General features: G+C 36.1%; 1 protein-coding gene across 1 annotated transcript; it reads left to right on the forward strand.

The window, feature by feature from the left end:
* Positions 1–10,344: 10,344 nt before the first annotated feature.
* Positions 10,345–18,846, forward strand: LOC108671489 (carboxypeptidase A2; the record flags this gene model as incomplete). Its single annotated transcript, XM_018159042.2, has 7 exons — positions 10,345–10,434; positions 11,499–11,600; positions 13,664–13,879; positions 14,336–14,462; positions 14,909–15,069; positions 15,770–15,854; positions 18,596–18,846. Coding segments are annotated over 7 exons (960 nt in total), but the record flags the coding sequence as incomplete, so codon positions are not given.
* Between the last annotated feature and the right edge of the window lie 6,686 nt (positions 18,847–25,532).

The raw sequence follows: 25,532 nt of genomic DNA on the forward strand, positions 1-25,532 counted from the left end.
AGTCAAAGTATGACTTCGAATTTATCTCAAATGAGACAATCTGACTATAGAGAATATAAAAATAAGGTACTCAGTTAAAATAATCACCGATGACTATAGAGAATAGAAAAATTAATAGATTACTCAGTTAAAATAATCACTGAATGATTATATATTACTAGAAAAAAATCTCAAAACGAGCTTAAACGCATCTTGACAATGCGTGTTCCTAAGGGTGCTGCCTGAGTCGGACGGAACTCAAAGATTTAACATCCACATCCGTGAACCTAAAACTAAAGAGCACAAAAAAAAAAAAATACAAAATTTTAAAAATATTTTATCATATATTTTCTTAACACTACAGATACTGTTAATAATAAATTCGAATAAAACGTAGAACCAAAAAAACGAAAAAAGTGCAGCGTAAATAGAAATGACTTATTGATGACTCAAAAAATCTGATAGAAATTTAAAGATAATTCTAAATTTAATTTCAGAAGAAACGAATTCGACAATCTTTTCGTTCCATGCATTAATATTATCAATTGATGATAATTAATTAAATTTGTCCGTTGTATTCTCAAAAGAGAACATAATTTTCGAGTTGTCCATCAATTTATTGTTTTGAAGCACACTGCCTCTTTAAAGAATAATCGTTCCAGCAATTTTATTAACAAGTTTTAAAGACAAATAAATGATGTTACAAAGATATTCATCATTTAATGCATATATGCAAATCCATCTTATCGATCAAAGTTCGACTGAGTCGAATATTCTTATTTTTCTGTTCATGTTGGGATAAATTTTTATTGCCAATTAATATTGAATTTCAATTTGTGGTATTTAGATGAGGTATAATGTGATTCTTCTTCTTTTGCAATTCTTCTCATGTGCAGATTCTTTGTTTTCCGAAAAATTTAGTTACGTGTCATATAATAGAATTACTTTCAGATCTATACAGCATATCCTAATATTTATAACCAATTCTTCTTGCTACGCGTCATTTCTGCTGTGCTCCGATGAAGCCCCCCGAAGCTCGTGCTGCGTTCACGGTAATGACATGCCACGAGTGGACCTGTCTGCACCGCTCCGTGACGCAGGGGCGACTCCAGCGACGCGCTGGAAGGCGAGCGATCAAACATGAAGCATCGATTTACGTCGTAATTTGGTATACGAATGCAACAATGCACGTACCCAGAAGACATGAAAAACTCTTTTATCTACATTTTCATTTAAACAACGATTGAAATAATTCGATAATATCAAGAAGAGCAGCAAAACCCCAACATAAAATTTTATGACTGGGCATGTTGGTGAAACCAAAGTGAAAGTGTAATAGCCAAGCGATCATAGAACACGAAGCGAAGGTTAAATGACTGGGCGAGTAGTGAACCTGAAGCGTAGATTTCATGATAAGACGTGTAGTGAAAATCTAAAGTAATGACTAGACGAGGGCGAACCTGAAAAATCGATTTCAGGGCTAGACGAGGGAGTAGTGAACCTGAAATAAAGACATGATAACAAGACGGCTAGCTACCTGACAAGCCGCGAAACTGAAGCGAAGATTTAATAACTGGTCGATCTGTGAAGCGTAATTGAACATATAGTTTCTGGTCGAACTTTCGAAGCGATTATTTCATGGTATCTTTCTAAGCTCTAGCTTAATCGCTCGAAACAGGAGATGCATAATTTCACCAAAGATATTTCACAGAGTTTTATGAAAGAAGCGGACAGCGGTGGCGCGCCTACAAGACGAAGATAATTCATTTCAGTTACTGAATGGAGCACAATTTCGCCGCTTCCGTTCTTCAGACTACCGCGATGATGTGGCAGCATCCAAAGCTGCCGGAGGATCTAGGGTCTCAATGCAGACGTCGTAAATCAAGCAGCGTCTGCGGTAATCCCGCTGTGCCCGACAATTGATGATGCTCTTCTGCACCTCTGCTCGGCCGTCATGGTCGTCTAAACGGACAATATGGACCATCAGATATTGTTTATTGCTCTTCTAGGCCGCCCTTTTATGGCTAGACCCTCGTTCGCTTAGATTCATTCAATCGCTCATCGAAGGTTGTTCTGCAGCTGCGATCGAGGAGCCATTTTGTTCGTAGTTTATAGCTGATCCGAGTTGTACCCTCGTGAGGGCTCGTACCTCGTACCCTCTACGCTCAGGGGCTCGCAGTTTGCGTTTGATGAGACTTGCTTCTCTTCTGCCTATGACATATCAATGAATGGGATAGCAACCGATATATCATTCGATGTTTCCATTGTCAGCGTCTAAGGAGACAAATGTTTTGACGACAACAATAGATTTTCAATTACGTTTCAAACTATTTCGTGTGCCAGCCATAACTGAATTGAAATCTCATGCCCTCCGATTTTTTTTATTACAATGACTAAATTTGCAAAAACCGATTCAAAGACTCTATTGTTTTTTCTCTTTTAATTAATTCAATTATTTACAAAACATATTCAAATTTGATAATAAGAAACGTGTTGTACATAATATTACTTTTCACTGCAACCTTCTAATCTCTGCTGCACGTTCTGGTTTTCATCCGACCATCGATGCTTCAAATTCCACCTATAGTCAGGTCATTGAATCGATACTTGTTCCATGCTGATGCCTTAGCCATCAGTTCATCCGCCCCTATAACTAGAATTCTTTAAGGATCTTACAATTAATCGAAAAAATTTTTATATTACTTCATGGGATCATGCACGACTAATCAGAAAGTAAAAAGAATCAGTTTACCGCCATGAAAGCAAAAATGTACATTATCGAAATAAACTTACGATTTCTGTGAAAATATGGCTTCAGTTTCTCAACAATATACATATTCTTTCGTCAGTAAGCTGCTAAGGAAAGCATGCTCGATATTCAGTCTCCGGTGCTCATCTTAAATACCAGTTTTCAGAAGGTATAGTTTAAGGTTTGCCGTTCTGAAATAACTGTAGTAGGTTGCACTTTGAAGTTTCTACTTTCGACGAAAGTTCATGTTTAATTATACTTTAAATCATTCTTCGGTTGATAATGCAACTCTTTCATCTAATCAATGTTAGATATATTCGATTTGTATCATGACATTTGGGATAAGAAGCTTTTCAGGGATTATCATGTGCCTTCCGTCTGTAGTACTGGTATGCCTCCTACTGGTATGCCTCCTACTGGTATACTTTCTACTGGTATACCTCCTATACTGGTGTACCTCTCTTACGTGTTTAGTGTTACTATTCATTGCTTTCATGAACTCCTAGTTTTCTTCCTAATCAAATATTGAGCTCGAGATCATTTGGGACAAGAACATCAAATAAAAGTAAGTATTTCAATCGTTCTAAATGATTAATAATATTAACACAATTAATAATATTAATAATATAAACATGAGATCATTTTCATTTAAAAAACGATTAAAATAAGAGTATTTTAATTGTTCTCTAAAAGATTCAATGAATAAAATATACTTCTAAAACTATTACCGTCGCCGTCGCTTCCTTTGTACTTTTTCCTTTGTATTTTTTCCTTTGCATTTTTCTTTCTTCATCATTGTTTATTTGTGCGCTATTTGTTGCCGCCCCAAAACAATTATTTTGAGCTTCAAGCTTCGAGAAAACGGGGAATTTTAAAATTTCCATCTACCAATTATTATTGACTGCAGTCGTTATCTCTACAGGTTATTTATGCACATTATTAAGAAAAGCTTTCATGATATATATAGATTGCATGAAAATTCAAGCTAACTGGAATACAAAAGAAAGTTTTAGATTCTATCAACACAATTTTCACTGTGAATACGAAAGTTTGAATCTCTGAATAAAATAGAGACAATAGGCCGTGAGTTTTCTCTATAACATATGCAGGTCCTGTTATCGTATTCATCTGTACCGATCTTTTGAAGGGTTGAAGAACAGAGAAATATCTTAAGCTGCTGAACATTTTTACTGAACATCACTTGTAGCGTAGACCTGGGCCTATACTTTCAAAAAAGTTAAGAGATCATAGGTTCATCAACCAATCATTGACGGCCTTCCAAGCAAAATCCACCAATCATAGACAAGAAAATAGAGCGTAAATACTTACGTTCACTTAGCCAGTTTTGAAAGTATGGCCCCTGGCGTGCAGGATTAACAAGCTTGAGGCCCTAGTTTGTTTATACACTCCAGGTAAGACATGAATTTTTACTAGCAGTCCGATTCTATAATTTAGTGTTTTTTCTATTGAGATTTGCTCCCGTAAACACGTAGTAAACATGTGTTATTCTCTCTATGGCCGTACCAGGTAAAGAGATCATAATTTAATTATTAATAAGTAAGTGTCGTAAATTCGAACAATTGTTTGTCGAGGTGGACAATAATTATTATTAATCTAGTTATCCACTGCAAAACTGTCGGAAATACTACACGCGTGTCGTCAAGCTTTCAGCGTTTGGAGCTGCGGAACAAGAGGACATCTTTTATTGAATTGGTCGTGGAGGAGCATTTACGTCTACAGAGGACGTTAAGCTTGAATGGGAAATGGAACACACGTGAATCAGGTCACCTTTGCTAGAAATGCATAAAATTATTATTAATAAGCACTTATTAAAAGGATAAATAAGTAAAATATCGAGTCCGAAAAGATTTTGCTGTTTGAGACACTCAGGACCTTTGAACTCCTTAGAGCAAACGTTGCCTCGAAAGACCAAACGAAGATTTTAGCAGCAGAAATTTTGCTTATTGTTATTCTCATATGTTATTCGATTAGAAATAATTAACTTAAAGTCTTAACTTATAGATAATGGACTGGAAAAATCAATTTCTTTCCGCGATCAAGGATTTTAACTCAAAGTGTGACGCATGCAAGATGCTCAAAAACGACGAGGATTATTTTAAGATAGGTAATAATTTAGATGAAGGAATTTAATAAATTTATGAGAATTTATACATGCATCACATACTAGATAACCTAAATAAAATTACCCAAATAATTTTTTAAGTATTGAAATTGAAGCAGCATTGTGGTTGCATTTTATTTTTCCTTACCTCGATTCAGACGATTTTTTCTTCTTTTTATTTTTCCATGCATTCAAGTGTTTGGTATATACGCTACGAGTTTAATTTTTCCATAGAACTTTCATGGTGGGTTTTCACAGAGTTCGTGTTTGTTTTATCACTAGACCAAATCGAACCAGAATTATTTTAGGACTGAATCTTTAGTATCCTTTTGTCATGTCATGAGATCAGATTCATTGGAAAAATAACTTTTTCTTGGGATAGTCAATGGATGAGACGAGCGTGCAGTAAGAAAGCACGCGCAGATTTATGCCATTAAAGCCGATACTGCAGATAGATCAGCTGAAATATTATATACAAGATACGCTAGCATTTATAATGGCCAATATTCAGATACGACAAAATTTTTTTATCATTATAATGAGTTAAACAGATTTTTTTAGAAATATGTAACTCGAAAGCATTAATGTTCACGAAAAACTCGGATTCGTGGAAGTTTCGTCTGGTATTGAATGGAATGCAACAATTTCTTTAGTTTCCCATCAATGTGAGAGGCTCAACGATGTCAGCAGAGAGTGATGGATGGCAGTGCCGGCAACAACCTGAATTTTGCGATCGTCAATAGGCAAGTCTGAAGAAGCTTGTTGGTGCTGCGTGGCGACCAAATACCCAATGGTAGTACGGTCATAATGGATCTGAAGGCAATCAATATTGCATGTGCCTCAGGCCTTCAAGGAGGCCTATTTCTGAGATGCCTACATGCAGTCTTGACGCCTTCAGCCTGTTGTCGAATTAGAAAATTACTAAATTACTTTGCGCGCTTGTAAAGAGCAGCTCTGGTAAATATTTGCAATTTTGGTATGAGTTAAATCATATCAATTTATTTTCTTACATTATAAATAGTACAAGCAAAAAATTTCTTCTCTACGTTAGACCTTTGAAAATAATAAAATAAGTTTGACAGCAAAGAAAATAAGAAGCTGTTTCTTAAAAAATCATCCCAGTTCACTGCATTCTATTGAAAAGGAACCTCCTTGCCCAGAAGATATGAACTCCGTTTAAATTTTATGGTTATAAGAAATCTTGGGATTCTTGGCGTGGAAGAAGTCGAGCGGAATGTCTGTGCAATGACTCCACTCACCGAGCAGAGTTCGATGGCGCGCATTGCAGGATAAATATTGTCCTTTAGAAGCTCCTACAAGCTTCCTCGTGCCAATACCGGGTCCCGTGTCCTGTACGGCCATTACCGTTCGTTAAAGTGAAGGGCGTAGTTACGGCTCCATTACGGACCGTTACGGCACGCTACCGAACGCTAAAGGCCGTCTAGCGGCACTAAAGGAAAGCTCCGGGCAGCTTTAGCTGAAACCGAGTTTTCCAAATGCAGTTCTGCAATGCACTAGCAATTTGTTTTCGTCCCGTATACGCATGAAACTTATGTTCCATGGAAACAAGATGTTCACAAGATCTTTGGGTCGTTCCTACTCCTCAGGCAAGTTTTCTTCTATAACATATACGGGTTGCGGGACCAATATGAAGCCGCATGCCACATAAAGGCACGAACAGAGCGAACTGCCTGCACCTGAAATTTAAGAATCGTATTAGTATTATGAGCTTGTGGTTGTGAGTTATAGCTGAAAAGTTTTCTAACTTACCCTTTTACATTTGAATTCCGGGGCTTCAATGGTTATTTTAAGTAGCGTAGTCACCTTAATCTAAACTCTAATGTCTGTTTCTTACATCAAGCCAGGTATAAATGATCACTCGAATCGCACTCAGAATCATCAATTGTCCTGTGATTAAATTATTTGTTTTGTCTTCCGCGTACACGTTTAATTGAAGGAGTCCAAACATTATTTCTTTACCGGTTCGGCGGCAGAACAATTTTTGACTGCAGATTTGGCGTCTTTTCCCTTTTGGAGTGTTTCCAAAAAATTAACGAAACTTTCCGTGTATATCTTACACCTTGAATCACATATAAATCTAAGTGCTATATCATCTAAATAAATATTACCCTTTATAGATGCACAAATTTTACCCGAGACAAAGTAAGGAAAATATATTTTTTTTGAAGCACAGGAGCAGAAAATTTAACACTGACGTTGTATGTGTTTTGTAGTTTGGAAAGGAAACAACCACCGTAAAGGACAAATACAAATTCCTCTTTCAAAAGCAGGCATTTTGTTTCCAAGGCATTTTAAGTCTGCGCGCATTGAGAGCTGAGCCTCTTTTGTAACTGTTGCAACAACGTCAGACGTACTGCAGAACAAATTATCGGCTTCACGGCATCCATGCATTCAGTACCGGACTTTCATCTGTTCTTTTAAGTGAATGGTAAGCTAGTTTTCGAATTCGATTCCTATTGGTGATAATTAATTACAAACCATCGGTGTTTTGAAACTTGAAAAGTTGAGAAACACTAAAATTGTGGAGAAAAAATTCTTTATTTATCGTCAATATATGACACAATACATCGAAAAAAATATTGTATCCTCCAACTTGATAAATTATAATAAATTTACGGAAAATGTATTTTATGCAGAATTTGTTATTTATTAACCTGTTTTTGGTGGAGTTACCTTAGAATTCTAGGCAAGAGAGGAAGACTTCTACGCACGGGAGCCAATATAGTAATGAAAATCTCAATTTGCAAGAATCATAGTATTACATACAAATGAAATCGGTGCCGATTAGTAAAATATTTATGGTAAAGTAAAGTAAATATTGTGCCTAAATACCGTAGAGTTTTGCACGGCGCGTTTCCATTGCGAGAGCAATTCCTGGTAAACCATGCCATGGACCCTTTCTATGTTCTTACATAGAAAGGGTACAGACTTCACAATAATTGATAAAGACAATTTATGGTTTATCGTGTTATGATTCGTAAGATGAAGTGTTTTGTGAATATATTTCTTTAGAGTTGCACATTCATTCTCTTTTCTCAACAACGTTAATCAAACAAATATTTCCTTGTCGGAAATTAATGCTAACAAATAAATGTGAAGAAGTTAAATCATATATGTGCAGGGAAAAGTTTATTAACTTTGTTTTAGAAAGTCTATTTTTTATATATCACTGAGATCAATTTAGGCATCTTAGGAACATTGAAAATATATGCCTTTATAGCCTTATACTAACAATGATATTCTAACACTATTATTGGTAACTTCTTAATGTATTCTTGGCATTTTGTTGATATTATATCAATAAAAAATTCGATATTAAAACATTCATAGAATATGTTTTGAAGGATGATGCCTCAAAAATAAATGTCCCTACATGGACAGAAGAAATTTAAATGGAGGAAATTACCTACTTTCTTTTTCGACGAACTCGATAAATTTATTTGTCAGGTTTCGGCCGTTGAGGCTATAAAAGGCACGTAAGGATCCTCTACCCGGCAATAACATAACGAATTTATAGGAGGGAAAATAAGAACACATAGAAAGATTCGACACTGCCTGTACTATAATAATCAGACACAGACTCAAATACAGAAATTGGACAGAGTTATTGTAAATAACATTGGTATAACACCGAAGTTGTTCAATATATTGAACCGACACCGGCAGCTTATTGCTGAGTTGTTATAGCTTGCTTCTCACTCCCTGCTAAAATATCCGCCTCTATGGAAATAAAAGAACTTGGCCTATACTTTCAAAAAAAGTTATGAGATCGTAAGTTCATCAGCCAATCATTGACGGCCTTTCAAGCAAAATACACCAATCATAGACAAGAAACTAGAGCGTAAGTACTTACATACGTTCACTTAGCGAGTTTTGAAAGTATGGCCTCTGCTTAACTTTAGTTCATCAGCTGGTACATCACCGGGTTTGGGACGAAGGCACCCCTGTTTAATGTGAAAATTTGTGATTACTGCGATTAACATGAAAACTTGGGTTGTGCTGTCATCAATTTTAGATAAGTGAATAATCAATATTGGTTCCAGATTAAACTTGAGTACTGAGCGAGGGCAACCAGACATCAAATTTACAAGTTTTCGTCCTGAAGACAGGACGAAACAAAACATTTTCAGGATCCGATAATTTGTTCTGGATGGTACAGAGCGAGACGTTAGTCTGAACCGGCATGCATTAATCGTAGCATACTATGGGATAGAAAATTTTACGGCATTTTCAGAACTGGCGTTACCAGTCTTGATAAATTAAGCAATGTTTGGCATTATTAAAAATTATTTATACATAAATTATTATCGCAGACCAAAATGTATTGGGAGTCAATGGGTAACAATTTTACAACTGTTACACTAAGGAATGATAGTAAAGCCAAACAAAAGATGGATGTAAAGTAATAGAAAGGCTCATCAAAAGAACAGGCATGTCAGTAGGTTGTTCGAATGATCTGGAAAATGTTAGGAGTAATGAACCCTAAATCTTAATCTACTCATATTTGACCCTAAACAAATTACCCAAAAATGAATGTAATCTATCATAAACATCCAATTCGGAGGTTAACCCCAAACCTAAACTATGGTGAGCCTCATTTAAATCCTACCGAACTAGTAATAAACGAAAAATTTATATTAAGAAATTAATGCGACAAAATTCCTCCACAAAAGTTATACGAAAGTAGAAAATTATCTTTGGAAAAATAGAAGCACAGAGGTCATGCGTAAGGTTACAGGGTGCAGATGTTGCTAGTACGCTGCCAGTTACAGGGTGCAGGAGATGTTGCTGGGTACGCTGCCTGTTACAGGGTGCAGGAGATGTTGCTGGGTACGCTGCCTGTTACAGGGTGCAGGAGATGTTGCTGGGTACGCTGCCTGTTACAGCTGTCTCTTATACACATCTAGATGTGTATAAGAGACAGACATAACATAACATAACATAACATAACATAACATAACATAACATAACATAACATAACATAACATAACATAACATAACATATAACATAACATAACTTATGGTAGATCGGTATGTGTCTAAAAATAATTTAATTCGGGATATTTTTTGCCTTTTTTTGATTATTTGTCCATTGAATATCTGAAACAATTTGAATTATAGTTTTTTAATAACGAGTTACATTAGTAGTTTAAAGCAGATTTAATTGAAGACCAAAAAATTTGTTTCATTGCTATTTTTCTTATTAATTTTTTAATCATATCGAACACTATTTTTCGCTTGCACTGGTAAGTCAAAAATCAGGGTACCGATGGACATTTTGAAAAAATTAATAAGAAAATTGTCAATGAAACAAATTATGCAATGGTCTGCAATGAAACCTGCTTAGAGAACAAATTCTACCAACCTATAATATGTAGTCTAAAGTATGCATATATCCACATAATAGAATCTTCAGTCATAATTTCCTAAAATAATGTTTTTATTTTAGGAAATTAATTTTTAATTCCGAATTTTTAGGGCGATTGATGCTCAGCGGAGTTCTCTGCCAGCGTCCAGGAGCTCCCGGGACATCGACTCCACGACGTACCGGGATTACGATACCGTGGGTCATAATCCAAGAATAATTACGATACCGTGGGTCATAATCCAACAATAATTACGATACCGTGGGTGATAATTAAAATATAAATATAATTTATACTTATAATATATATATGATTTATAGTTTATACTTATATTATTGCCGGGTTTTTCTAGTGTCACCTATAAGCTAGATTGAAATGTTTTAAGTGCACTAATTGACAGAGAGGAATTTGCATTGAACAGCAGAGCTCATTGAACTGAATTAGTATTCGCGACCAAGAGCACTTAGTCTAATTAGTGCATATTACTGCATTGAATAACAAGGCAAACTACGGTAGATCATGGGACAAAACTTGCTTCATGATTAATAAATCACACTGCATCTATTTGTGCTGCAAGTTTGAACGTGTAATTTATTGCAGGAAGCATGACGTGAGAATGGTATGTACGTATATATTTCAAACACGCACGAAATGCGTGAGGATATTCATATATCATATATATAGGATATTCAAACATATCCTACGTCCCGTTAACGTACGTCCCGACGTCCCAGGTGAATCTTAGTAGCAAATATTGATTATGCAGAGCAAAATGTCAAATAATATTAACCCTGCAGCCGTAACGCTAAATTTTAAGCAATTCATATTATTAAGACAATTATCTATGGCTTTTGTTCTGGATTCTTGAAAATGAATTTTGTTCAGCACAAACTTGATTCTGTGAATTCCTTCATTATTCATTAGATGATCCGAACCCAGAATTGATATATATTAATAAAGATTGATTTCCGTATCACATCACTTATGGTGTTCACCAAAAAATGTCGTCACAAGCGCTTCCCACCCGTCCCCCAAATAAATGAATGCAATGATTCTGCCTTTAATGAATATAAATGTATAAGTACTATTATCTATAAATTAAGTGACATTAGAGATACTACCAAAAAGTTTTATGAAATTAATGCTTTTATTCGTAAAATGGATTGACTTTATGTATTATTTATGTGTTCTAGATGTTAAGGCGTTTTCCCAGGTTAAGTGTTTATGGCAACGTTTTCAGTAAATGAACAAATGCCCACAGCTGCTAGGAGAGCTGGCGCAGTTGGAGGCTGACTTCCCCAACCTGGTCTCCAGCTATGAAATCGGAACGACGTACGAAGGCCGTACGCTTAAAGTCATTGCTGTGAGTTATATTATATAAGATCTACGTAAGAAGGCTGCATGTGCGCTTAAACATCTCAGTGAGTAGTATTAAATTCGAACGGCGTTCGAAAGCCGTACGAGGTCGAAACTTCGAAGAATAAAACTACAGAATGTCACAGACTAAATGAGCACATTTTTATCTCGCTGCCCTTTTTTCGTAACCTCTTAACTTGCACTATATTTTTCATTATAACTCAGAGATTAACTGAATTGTTAATATAAATACTTTACAAGCATAACTGACTTAAAATTTTGGGTACGTCACTTACACTTTAGAAAATCGTTTGCAGTTTGGCTAATGAGTTGTTTAAAATTATAATTTTTGTTTTCTGGAGACAATTTCTGGAGACCGTATTTCATTTAATGGAGCATTTTTCGTCGATAAATTGCTTGTGACGGAAAATTGTGTCCAATCAATTTTTTAATGATAATCTAAAAAACTGAACGCAAAAAGGCACAATGTCACTCAGTATATCTAATATGAAAATGTCGAAGCAGCATTTGATGGCCTCCTTTTCAATCAAAAACACAATGAAAATTTCGGTTCTTTTCGGCCGAAATGAAAGTAATTTAGTATTTATGTTACGCGAAATGTGTGTGTTGGAATTATTTTCCAACCTGTGAATTTTCGTGCGCAGAAAATCTTATCGTTTGACCTAGAGCTTATCAGAGTAGGTGACCCTTGCGTTATCTCTGAGCGAGCAGAACGCCTCCTGCCTCTGCAATGGTCTTTGTTCGAGTGTAAAGATTCAATTGCAAGTCTCGCGGGCTATACAAAGACAAGTCTTCGACAAAAGTCGTCCAAACATTTAGGCAAATTCCTTTCCGTCCCTTACGAGAGAAGTTCAAATTGACAAGAACGAAAGGGCAAAAACCCAACACTTTGCCGACTGAAGACGTTACAGAGAAACGGGTTCGCAGTTCCAATGAAAAGCTCTGAGAAAATTGAAGTCGTGTCTTCAGGTGTATAAGATCAAATGAAGCCACTCGTAGCAGAACACAAGATTCTCAGAAGAACATCAGCAAAAAATATCAATAGGTTTTTATACTTCCGCACATTGCGCAGATTTAAAATCTGACTGCCTGAGTGAACATCGAAATATCTTATTGAATTAAAGGGGATCTCGCCTCGGAGGAAATGCGCCGAAAAAATTCAGCTTAGTTCTAAATTCCGTGCAAGACTTTTCGTTGAAAAAAAGGCTACTACACGAGAAAATTCCCTATAAATAATTTCTTATGAATGGAGCTTATTAATTTGTATTGTGTTCAGTAATATACCTAAACTGTTCAAGTAACGGTTAATATCTGAAGACTTTGGTGAATTGCTTGGATATTTTGAAAGTGCAAATCAAAACCGGTATAATTGGGTTTAAGCAAAAATTATTTTTTCACACTGTATTTTTCTTAATTGTCCTTTATCACAGCATACCAAAGTTAATCGAGATTCTCACGCTTTAGCTGATCCATAGCTTCAATTATTTACATTATTTGCGAGGTTGAAATTTTTAAATGTGCTTACCTCAGTCGTCAAGCTCCCAAGTTTAAAACCTTTAAAGTAAAACCTTTAGAGTAAAACCTTTAGAGTAAAACCTTTAGAGTAAAACCTTTAGAGTAAAACCTTTAGAGTAAAACCTTTAGAGTAAAACCTTTAGAATAAAACCTTTAAAGCAAAACCTTTAGAAAAAACCTTTGAAGTAAAACCTTTGGAGTAAAACCTTTAAAGTAAAACCCTTAGAGTAAAACCTTTAAAGCAAAACCTTTAAAGTAAAACCTTTAAAGCAAGACCTTTAATATAAAACCCTTAAAGCAAAACCTTTAGAGTAAAACCTTTAAAGCAAAACCTTTGATATAAAACCCTTAAAGCAAAACCTTTAAAATAAAACCTTTAAAGCAAAACCTTTGTAGTAAAATCTTTAAAGTAAAACCTTTAAACTAAAACTTTCGAAGTAAAACCCTTGAAGTAAAATCCTTAGAGTAAAAACTTCGAAGTAAAACCTTTAACGTTAAAACTTTACAGTAAAAACCTTTCCATAAAATGTGCAGGTTTCTAGCGGGCAAGTGGCGAACGCCCCGGTAATCTGGCTGGACTGCGGTATCCACGCCCGCGAGTGGGTGTCGCATGCCACGTGTATGTACGTCTTGGACCAGCTCACATCAGGGTACGGATCTGACGACGTCGTTAACGCGCTCCTCGCTGCTTACGACTTCCATGTTCTGCCCATCACCAACCCCGACGGCTACGTTCATTCCTGGGATGCGGTGAGTGAACACTGATGCTGTAATGGTTTTAATATTTCACTAGTAATTTTAATTGAATTATAAATACAATAGTTTTAATTAAACATTAAGATGAGTGCTATAAGCCTTTCTCTAACGATAGTAACTCTCGGTAACAGGCCCAGTTACCCACGTCGAATAGCGTTGGTATGGGTTAATGACCAAAGTTAAGATGGAATCGATATAACAACATTACGTTCATTCAACAAACGAAATTATGTTTTATCAATATTTTATAAGCATTATGGAAGAAGCTGGGATTGAAAACAGAACAAGCTTATTATGCACCAATTAAAACAAATTCATTCATGCACCAATTTTAAGCCAAATAATTGAAGCGAAGCAGATGTGTTTTTATTAAATATTCGTCAAACTTTAAAATGCAAAAACAATGTTGTTTTGTTGAATAGTTTGGGAGATTTTTTAAAATAAAAACAGGATCGACTGTGGCGGAAGAACAGAGTTCCGTACGGCGCTTGTTTCGGCGCCGATGTCAACAGGAATTTCGATTCCAACTTCGGAGGAGAAGGAGCTTCAGACTTGGCTTGCGCTGATACTTACCATGGTAAGTTGATTAATCTTATTTTTGCTCCTCTTTCTTCGTTCAAGAATTTGTGTAGTTGGATCCCTGGCACCTGGAAATTTTTTGATCGTGCTTATGTCTTTTTATTGGGACATTTATTTTTCAAAGAAATATATTTTCGGTTAAAGTACTTCGTGGAAGTACAATGAAACATTTCATGGATTGTTTACTTCATTGAGTCCAAAAAAGGCATAGGTATACATTTATGTATTTAAGCTCATCACCGAATAGTCATTGCATCAGTTTACTAAAATCACCAGTCAGAACAGATGTATCCTGAAAATTCTCTCCGAAAACTATCCGCTGATGTTAACTATCCGCTGTTAACTATCCGGTAACGAAAACTATCCGCTGAACTTAAATCGATTATAAATTAAAACTTAGCTTTTAATCAGTAACTATTGTAAACTCTAACACTCTTCACTCAGGACCCTCAGCTTTCTCTGAGGTGGAGTCCGCGGCCATAAGAGACTCGCTCATAGCTCTGGGGTCGCGTGTGAAGGCCGTGTTCACGCTGCACTCTTACTCTCAATACTGGATGTTCCCTTACGGCTACACTACAGACCGTCCTGCAGACTACGACGAGCTGGTCTGTAGAGCATATAGGAGTAATAGATGTATGCAGACTACGAGGAACTGGTCTGTAGAGCACATAGGACTGTTAGATGTATGTAGACTACGAGGAACTGGTCTGCAGAGCATATAGGAGTAATAGATGTATGCAGACTACGACGAGCTGGTCTGTAGAGCATAAAGGAGTAATAGATGTATGCAGACTACGACGAGCTGGTCTGCAGAGCATATAGGAGTAATAGATGTATGCAGACTACGACGAGCTGGTCTGTAGAGCATATAGGAGTAATAGATGTATGCAACATAAATAGACTTAAATTCATAGCACTCATTCCATTATTGACAAGTAAGCTACGAATCTTTCAACCGACTCTGTGGTTCTGACCGGTAAATATTTATGAAATTAATGTTACTAATTAGAAATACAAGAGGATACAAAAAATACTAGTGGGCGCAAATTTCAAGGCAGGGGTCAGACTTGTCAAAATGAAAATACAGGAATCAAAGGTTCAAAAATAATGAACGTCTTAGTTACTGTTTAACTGCTGATCAATCGGGTGCAGAGTGGGTAGCATCGTCTTTCAGGCATCGAAAAAAGAGCAGAATTAGTTTACCAAGTTAAAATTTTCTTCAACTCATATATAAATACGCCAAACTATAACACAAAATATCTACAATAAAATAAAAGGAAACTGAATTATTTTTTCAACACACAGAACCGTGTGAGCGCTCTGGCCGTAGAGGCGTTGACAGCGGTTCACGGCACCAGCTACGTCTACGGCAACATCGCTGATGTCATCTGTGAGTGGCGCCAGGGGGAACTAATATTTATTGTCCTTCAAATGGGGCTGTTTGTTCTCGGGCTGGGAGAGGGAATTTGTCCTAAACTCTCTCGGAATCTATTAACTAATGAGAAAAAACATTTCGAGACATCAAATAATAATGAAATTAATTGCTATCGCTTCATCAAGAGTGTCTTAAAATTTAATTTTTCAAATAAACTGTAAGAAATGGAGAAAAGTTTCTGTCAAATAAAAAATCTTGATTTTCAATTATTGAGGATGGATAGAATTTCTATCAATGCAACATCTGAAGTAAAAATATTGAATGGAGATTAGTTTTCATAAGTTCAAATAAAACCAACTCTGTTTATTTCATAATATTCTCAGCGATACATTGTTTTTCAATAAACGGAATGAACTCGTCAACTTAACATGCTATAGACGAGATAAATTCCTGTTTTCAAGTCGCTACTTCGATTATCTGTTCGTTAAATATTTTGTATCTTGACGATGATCAGAGGAGCACGAGTTGAACGAATTGTTCAGCGACAATAGAAATAACAAATCGTCATTTCTAGAACGAGCTAAAAAATAACTGACTGTATTACCAATAAGCAATCTGAATTCCTGTTTCAGTTCATTTCTTTCTAACGCCAATAGCGGCATTTCTTGCTACAATGCTTTTCAATTCTAGTTTCGTAATTGAAGTAAAATGTTTCAACTAATGAACTTTTAACGTGATTCTTAATTTGGCCCTCATTTAATTTGTCTAATTTGTCCCAATGGAATTATGTGAGTTTATTATGAAATTTCTTATGTCCTTACCTTGCATGCAACTATCATTCTATACAAATCTAAAATATTTTCTACAATTTTTCGTAATTTACAGATAAGCTTGCGCGTTCTTGTAACCTTTTATTGTTTATGCATCATCTATTCAACTTAAGTTTCATTTCCATTGCCATTTTAATAATTTTCCTTACAAAAACATAAAGCTTCCGCCACGATTATGGAAAATTGCTTTACGTAGCAAATGACGTCAGTCGAGCTTTCATTTGGTCTTGTAAATCTTTTACCTGAAATCGACGCCGTATTATAATATTAGCATGCAGATCCTGATTGGAGGAAGGTGCTGCGTGAAGCAAAACTAATTTGTTTTCCTCTCCGACGCAGACGAATAAAGTATATGAATAAATTACGACGCTCATTAATTGAATTTATTATTTATTGTTCAACTAAATTAATAAAAATACTATACTCAGACTTGTGGTAGTGCGAGTTGTAAATTTTGTGATTCCTTGCTGATTTTCTAGTTCTCGAGCGTGCAATCAATCATTCATCATATCCCACCACCATGCAATCAATCATTCACCAGAGCAATATTATTTTAAGATGATCGTATAGTCATTCACTAATAATGGACCCTGGTTATTCGATGATGTATTGACAACATTCCTTTCCTTTATGGTGACTGACGTGACATAAATTCTACAGCGCAAAAATACATTTTTTTTCAGTCAAATTTTGGAGTTTGATTTTTCGCTGATCAAAGCAGCATAGCACGACAAAGCCGTTTGAAGCACAAATTAAACTGGGATTACTTTTTCTATCAACTTCATGACTGAAATTTTAATTAATTTTGACTGACGTTCCTCAATCTATACCCTTTTTCAGTTGGAAGCAAGACCATCCTAGTAACGTGCTCTTATTCCAGTATTGGATATAATGTTCAATACCAGCTCATCCTATACCAGCGCATGTCTCAAAACTAATTCTAGAAATTACTCCATAGCGTTTTTTCCTTTGAAGACGTTACATGGACCTTAAGTAGGAAATTTCTTCTTTCACAGCAGATGTTAAATTAATGAACTGTGGCAAAACAATTCCCTATTTCAGCCGTTATATTTAATCTTATCCCGTATTCTGAACTTGCTATCTTTTTCGGTGGTAGAGAGCAATATCATTTTAAAATAGGGTATCTCCCAAGGCAGACATAACATCTACCGCTACCTGACCCTAATAGTTTCTTTATGTGGCAAGTTTAATATCCACTGTCGGCGAGCGTTTTTCCCTTAGGAGACGTAATATTTGTCCTTAGCTTGCATTTTACAGTAGCAGACGCCATTGCTAGCTTATTCAATCTTCGAGCGCAGTAATTTATTCCAGCATACGTTTCTGCGTATTATAAGTAACATTCAGTGAATGTATGCATGTTTATTCACAGTATTTTATTCCAGCATACGTTTCTGCGCATTATCAGTAACATTCAGTGAATGCATGCGTGTTTATTTTACAGTATTTTATTCCAGTATAGGTTTCTGCGTATTATAAGTAACATTCAGTGAATGCATGCATGTTTATTGGCAGTATTTTATTCCAGCATACGTTTCTGCGTATTGTAAGTAACATTCAGTGAATGAATGCATGTTTATTTTACAGTATTTTATTCCAGCATCCGTTTCTGCGTATTATAAGTAACATTCAGTGAATGAATGCATGTTTATTTTACAGTAATTTATTCCAGCATCCGTTTCTGCGTATTATAAGTAACATTCAGTGAATGCATGCATGTTTATTTTACAGTAATTTATTCCAGCATCCGTTTCTGCGTATTATAAGTAACATTCAGTGAATGCATGCATGTTTATTGGGAGTATTTTATTCCAGCATAGGTTTCTGCGTATTATAAGTAACTAAATTCAGTAAATTCATGAAAAGTAATTCAGCTCAGTAAATTCATGCAAAAAATTCGTTTACCAGACGTGGCGTCGGGCGGCAGCGTAGACTACACCTACGAGACCCTGGGCATCACCTACTCGTTCGCTGTAGAGCTCCGGGACCAGGGACAGTACGGGTTCCTGCTCCCCGCAGACCAGATCATACCTACAGCAGAGGAGTTCTTCGCAGGCTTCTACACGGCCATCCAGAACTTCCAGTGATGGCCGGAGTGAATTTTCAATAAGGCTATTTCAATGTTTTCAGAGCCGGAATATAATAAACATGAAAATTGACCTTTATTATCCTGAGCTCATATGGCTTTTTAGCGCATTTTCTCATTCATGGAAAAAATGCACTATTGTGCTCGCCATGTCCGTCTGTCTGTCTGTCCGTCCGTAACCTCAAGTTTTCGTCGACGAGAACATGCGCTCTCTGTCACTCACGGCAGTGAGTACTGAGTTATATTTTTTAATGTTAATGTTCGACATTATGCTAATATTTAAACTTTAATGTCGAATCCATCTGTTAAAATATTGAATCGATTTAGGAATCTAGATTTTTGCGAACAGTGCTAAACAGTGCTCATTGTATTAGTTATTTCGGTCATATATAATACTGTCGTGTAATTTCGAAGCCCTAATCTTGCTGATTAATTTAAATGGGCCTATATGTTTCGGGGTAGCCCAGTTGAGACAGTTCAGAGGGGCAAATTTGGTGCAAGGAGTAGCGGGTTTGACTCCATCTTCTTTTGACAGTTGTGGCAAAAAACGGCAAAGGTCAGAAATCGACCTAGATCAAAAATCCGCATTTGAAATCTGGTCAAAGGGGACCGCGTAGTTAAGCACAATGGGTTTTGGAGCAGTGAGCTGCGTGTTCGAGACCCGCACCAACCTGTGAAAACTCTGCAATGTTTAGAATCGGCGACAAGCCTGATGGCCTGCAACGCTGACACCGCTAAATGTATGGTAGCTACGTATTAACACTCACAGGAGGAAAGATCTTCGTCTTGGTAAGAATAATGAGCATCAAGCATATGATATGAGATGACATGCATAAAACGATTGAATATTGATTGAAAATTCGACAGCGGAAAAAATGGAGTTTATGTTTGGAACTTCAAGTTGTATGAAAAACATTTCGGTGTGTATGTGAATGTAGTAAGTAGACTTGATAGACTTATTAGACGCTGCTGAACTAGGAGATGTTAGATGCAATTAAGGATGTTGTTTGACACGCTAGAGTCTGCCCGCATCTGGAGTTTTTGAACCGAAAAAGAAGTAGTTGAAAGAGTATAAAGTCATGCAAGACGAATAAATTGAGGTGTAAGGGCAAGCCATATGAAAAATCTTAAAAATTTTTAAGCTGGGAAGTCTGTGTTATCGACGTATCCGTGGTGATTTAAAATAAGCGAGATTATTCTCGTGGTTTGTCGTATTACTTGAGTAAGAAAAGGGAAAAACATCAGAGGCCACAGTCATAAACTGAAAAAAGTGGGAAAAACGCAACTGTGGGGAAAAATTCCTCCTACAGAATATTTTTCTAGCTGTACTGTCTTGTTATACTTTTTGACAATATATCGCACACCTTACTATATCAAGAAACCAGCACACACTTTCAATGACACACATGACACCAATTCAGCACACACATGACACCAAACCATAATACGGTCAAATGAAAAATACATTTCTTTATTTCATATATTCGCTGCAAAACTGCGGGACCAGCAATCACTCTTACCAGCAGAACAATTAAAAGTTTAGGTTCCCAGTTTAAAATAATTTCAGGCAAATCTCAAGTCAATAAAGGGACAACGATCAAGCAACGAAGTGAGAAATAGGCTTAGAAAAATTGTATTTATATTACTTTTCTATTTTAGTTTCATTATCTACAAGACATATGATTTTATCCACACGTCTGAGTTATTACTTGAGATACAAATAAGGCTGCGACTTCAGTATCCAATGCTCTGATTTCAGTTGGAAATCAAACGATGTTTCGTCGAGACATCTTCCCATCGATACCAAGACGCGGACTCGTGAAATGTCTCGCGCGAGTCCATTGCCGTGGCCGGCTTTTATCCACGTCACGAGGCCTCGCGTTACAATCTCCATTGCTTGTCCCATTTTTCTTACACCCGGATTTCCTGCCTTCACATTTTCTTGTAACGTTTTTTCGACGGAATTTCTCTCACAGGAAGCCAAGTCCTGTCTGTGGAAGAGCATTTCATTTACATACAAGAGCGATATATTAGAAGAGCCTCAGCATGCGAGCGCCCGTTGTTTCTGCAGCTTATCCGTAACGGCCTGATCTTCAATTATTTTTTTTTCCAAGGAAAATATAGAATATTCGAGGTGGACTGGTCGGACGCAGAATATTTTTCATTTCCATGGATATATTTCACTTCCATGAAGGCTTTATTTGAGGCTGTGGACAGTTATTTGCATTTGTTTGAAGCGTTCTATTCTAATTGGATTATACTCTTAGTAAATCATATTTTTTGCGTTTCGCTTTGAGCAAGTTTTGGACCTTCATTAGCGTGACATAATGTTTAATCAACACGAATTAACTTCAACGAATTTCTGATCAGAGCGACAGTCCTTCACATTTTTACACGTAATGATGAGAGGAAATCCGACAAGCATTTAAATTTAAATTTTGCATGGGTATCAATTGTGATAATTTCTTACTCGTTCCTAGCTAGAATATTGGGGAGCGTCCCTTGTAATAGAACAGTTACAATTTCTAGTTAACTAAAAAAGTTTTTTTCAACGTCATTGTTTTAACTTTTTCAATTACAATACGTCATTGTATGCAACTGAGTATTTCAAATTGAATATTTACCGTTGTAATGATCTTTCGTGCCGAGGTTAAATAATGATCTCGAGTTAACACAATTAATGTAATATTAATGAAAAGTGAACACTTAGATTAAGAAATCGAACAAGTTAACGCGAACATGGGTATCGTAATATGGTACAGAACTCTCTTCTTTCATATGCCAGGGCACAGCATAGTAGAGGTTTCTCACATCACAGTAACAATTTATATATGCACAACACTGAGTCGTCTTGATAGCCTCTTGTGATCTTCTATCCGGGTTGACTTCTCCCTACATGAACAAAATCGAAGTTACAATTAGTCGGGTAATTCCCTACCAGATATCTCACATAATATCAACACACCAATTAAATACAATATTGATAAATATCGACAGTTACACATACCTCTGCAGTTGTCTGAATTCACTAAACTAGTCCTTGCTTTGGTCCCACAACAAGTCAGCTCTGAATTCTTACACTGCTACGGGATAGTCAACACCTTAACTTATTCTACGTCCCACACATTAGTTACTATTATTCTTATTCTCCCTCTGTTTCCGAAAGTACACCTGAATATTCAGCTAAGATCCCTACAACCGTATGAGCTGGTCCTGCCTATCACATTAAATAGTCTTCGATGAGTTGTCACTTCAATTTTTTTCCCTTAATATTAAGGAACGCCTCTGCACTGGACCATTCTACGGAAATTTCTTAAGAATTATCCGAGAAGAGAAGAAAAAGAAACATATTTGCCATCATGTATGTAAAGTGGCGGCAGCCATAGTTTGTTTTCTGTAGTTATGTTAGATAATGGATGCACTTCTGGGCAAGTTGAGTCAAGGTAGATATAAAAAATTAAAACTTGTTATACAAATTATATAATTGGTATCAAATTTTAGAAATTGAAGGCTGACATAATTTTTTTCGTCCTGATCATAAAATGCTTTGCAGTTCAATTGCGAGTCCATAGAGAGCATACAGCCTCACAGATTTCAGGTTATTCCGTATTCCTTTCTTTAGCGACATAAAAATAAATAATACGAATGTTAAAGATGTAATATTAAATAATAAGTTGATGCTCCGTTGTTGACAAGACCACTTGATGTAACACAGTAAATAATATGTTTAGGCTTCGTTATGGACAATACTACCTGATGTAGCACAATAAATAATTAATAAGGCTATATATCGTTGTTGACCAGATAATAGCGTTGCGATAATAAAGTAGAGATAGTTTATTGATGACCGCCTTTCAGACTAGTGTGTTGGAACCAAAACGAAGATTATGAAGGAGCACAGTTTAGACGACGATCGACACGTATCAGGTATCATTAGTGCACCATCACATGTTGATGTTGCACTGGCGTAATAAAGTACGGAAGATGATGACGGGTCTCAAGCGTACGAATGAAAGAAAAACTTTCATCAGCAGGCTGTCGGTAGTTAATTTTACTGGGAAGGCGTTTAGAATTTCATAGTTCATTCGACTGTATGGTGCGCCATATCAATGCTCTGTTCCGAGACTAAAATTCAAAATATCCGTGATGCTACGCAATGATGTTGCAACACTTCAACGCCAAGCTCCGTGGCTAGAATTAAGAATGTCAGTGTTGCTACGTAAGTATGCTGTACCATGTGTGTATCAACGCCATGTTCCGTGACTAGAATTAAGAATATCAGTATTGGTACGCATGTATACCGCACCCTTATAAGCCATGTTCTGTGGTTAGAATTAAGAATATCAGTATTGCTACGCATGTATACTGTACCATGTGTGTATCAACGCTATGTTCCGTGGTTAGAATTAAGAATATCAGTATTGCTACGCAAGTATACCGCACCCCTTATAAGCCATGCTCCGTGGCTGGATTGCCGGAATAAACAAACAGATTCAGCGGCCCGCACTGAGCCGCAAAGAAAAGGATGCGGCTCCTCGTCCGAAAAATTGCATTGCCTTGCAGCTCGTTGTGGTTGCTGCCATGTGTACACAAATGTCGTATACTCATACTGGTTGTTACTGATAAAGCTGGATTGAGACAAACGGCTCGCAAAAACACTTTAACTAACTGATAAGAGTCAGTCGTGAATAATTGATCGTAGGTTAACCAACAATTTCGATAAGTAGAAATGCCGTTAGGATTTTTAAAGAGCTTCATAAGCGTTCAGAGGTTGATGTCTTGCACTGGTTAGCTGGAATGTCCGTCAGTAGGTATATAACGTTGTGCAATCAGGAAAAAATAGGACTGAAGTCTTTAACTTGAAATTTTAGTTGATCTAAAAATTATACATAATGTAGCCGCCGTTTTCCATGTTCACTGGAATTTTCAGTAATAGAATTAGCCTACTAGACGCAGTTAATTTCAAATGCACCACAGCATTCAGTGTTTGATCCTAGATGCCTGCTAGTACCCGAGGAACCAGCTATTCGGTTAGTTAGATTTCTTTGATAACTGAAATTATTGATTATCCAGTTTCATTGTTATTGATTTGTCTTGGTTCACACATTGTCATTCATGTATATATTATGAATGAATTATCCCTTGTATATTTTTCTTATATATTTTCTAGTAATTTTCTTTCTAGAAACCGTACGTCATTGAATACTTGTTTTTTTTTGTCCTGCCATGATGGCGCTTCTTGGAATAGCAATTAGTAAATGTTCCCACAGGACTAGCCTATACAAGAAAGACCTTTTCATATGTTGTAACGTGCCTTGTAATCAGGATTTCAATTAAGCTCAAAATGAAAATCAATAAATGTTTTTACAGGGAGTATTTCCGGAGCGGGATGAATTCTAGATTTTACTCACGAGTTGGAGCTTGTTCAACCGAGCCAGCTGGGCTCCAGATTTTGACCAATTAGCCTTTTGACTCGGCATCAATGGCAAGAATAACAAGATTTGGGGCGGCAGAAAAACTAAAAGAACGGGAGATAGAAAAACTATACGTAAAAGAGGTTCACAGGAATAGTTTTTTGAACCCAAATACGATTGAGTGAATCGGCAACGAATTTTTTGAGAATTGCGTCATGCAATCTTCACGAGTTTTACGTGGACTCAGGCGGGTACAGCTTCTAGTTTCGAAAATATTATTTATTGATCTTGAAGAATAATTTTGCACTTGGAATAAAATTTTTTCATGGATTGTTTAAGAAAAAAATTAAAATTAAAATCTATTGCCAGGTAAGTGGAAAAATGTTTCCAAATTTGCCACAATAGACAAACAGCTTCAGGAATAAGCAAATTTAGCCTATACGTAAGAATTAAAATTCAATATGACAACTAATATGTAATAGCTGTTGGTGCAAACTTAGCTATACATTTGAAAATAAACTGAAATAGAATAGCGAAGTATATTAAATGGTTTAAAATTTAAATGTGGTTAGAAATAAAAAGAACTCGAGGAAAAAAATAAGTATGATGTCAACTCATATCAAAATGGAAAATTTTCCAGAGATTTTAGCTGTTGTTTAATGAAACCTTTTAATAATCGGCTTGTATAAATTATGAAAATGATCAACTAGTCTTCCCCACAGCATTTTCATAATTCTTTATTACTATGAGTATTATTCCAACGAATTTTATAGCTGTACAACGAGTGCTGCAAAATCAATGCGGCTAAAACTGCTGTCAACACATTTTCATAATTATTTTGCTTCAATAAATATAATTCCTGTGATTATTATTGTTGTTTATTCAGCAATTGCAATAGTTGCTAAACCTTATTCTCCTGCAACTTACTTAATTATACTCTTAATTATGTTTATAGCAATAATTGATTTACAATATCCCTAAGACTTTTGAAAATTGATTAAAAAACAATTTCCATAAAGACATAAATGATTTTTTTTTGCCATGAAAAGAAGGCTAACATCGACGTCAGTATTACTTAAAATTACACAATCCCGTTATATTATATTTTGTTAAATAAAAGAAAAAAGAACTGATTATCTTCAGTAAATTTTTGTTCGTAGAAGTTTTCGAAGTTATACGTACCTGGGCAAGTGACACGGATACGCACCAAAAACATGAAGTGAGCGTTCCATTTAATAAGGGTCCTTAAATAAAGGTTCTCTTGTGGTTGAGGCAGAAAATCCGCTTTCTACCGGGTAGACAAAGGGATGCTGTGGCGCCTAAAATAGCTACAGACAGGTACATG

This window comes from Hyalella azteca, unplaced genomic scaffold, assembly GCF_000764305.2.
Source record: "Hyalella azteca isolate HAZT.00-mixed unplaced genomic scaffold, Hazt_2.0.2 contig14781, whole genome shotgun sequence".
In the NCBI taxonomy this organism is placed as follows: Eukaryota; Metazoa; Arthropoda; class Malacostraca; order Amphipoda; family Hyalellidae; genus Hyalella; species Hyalella azteca.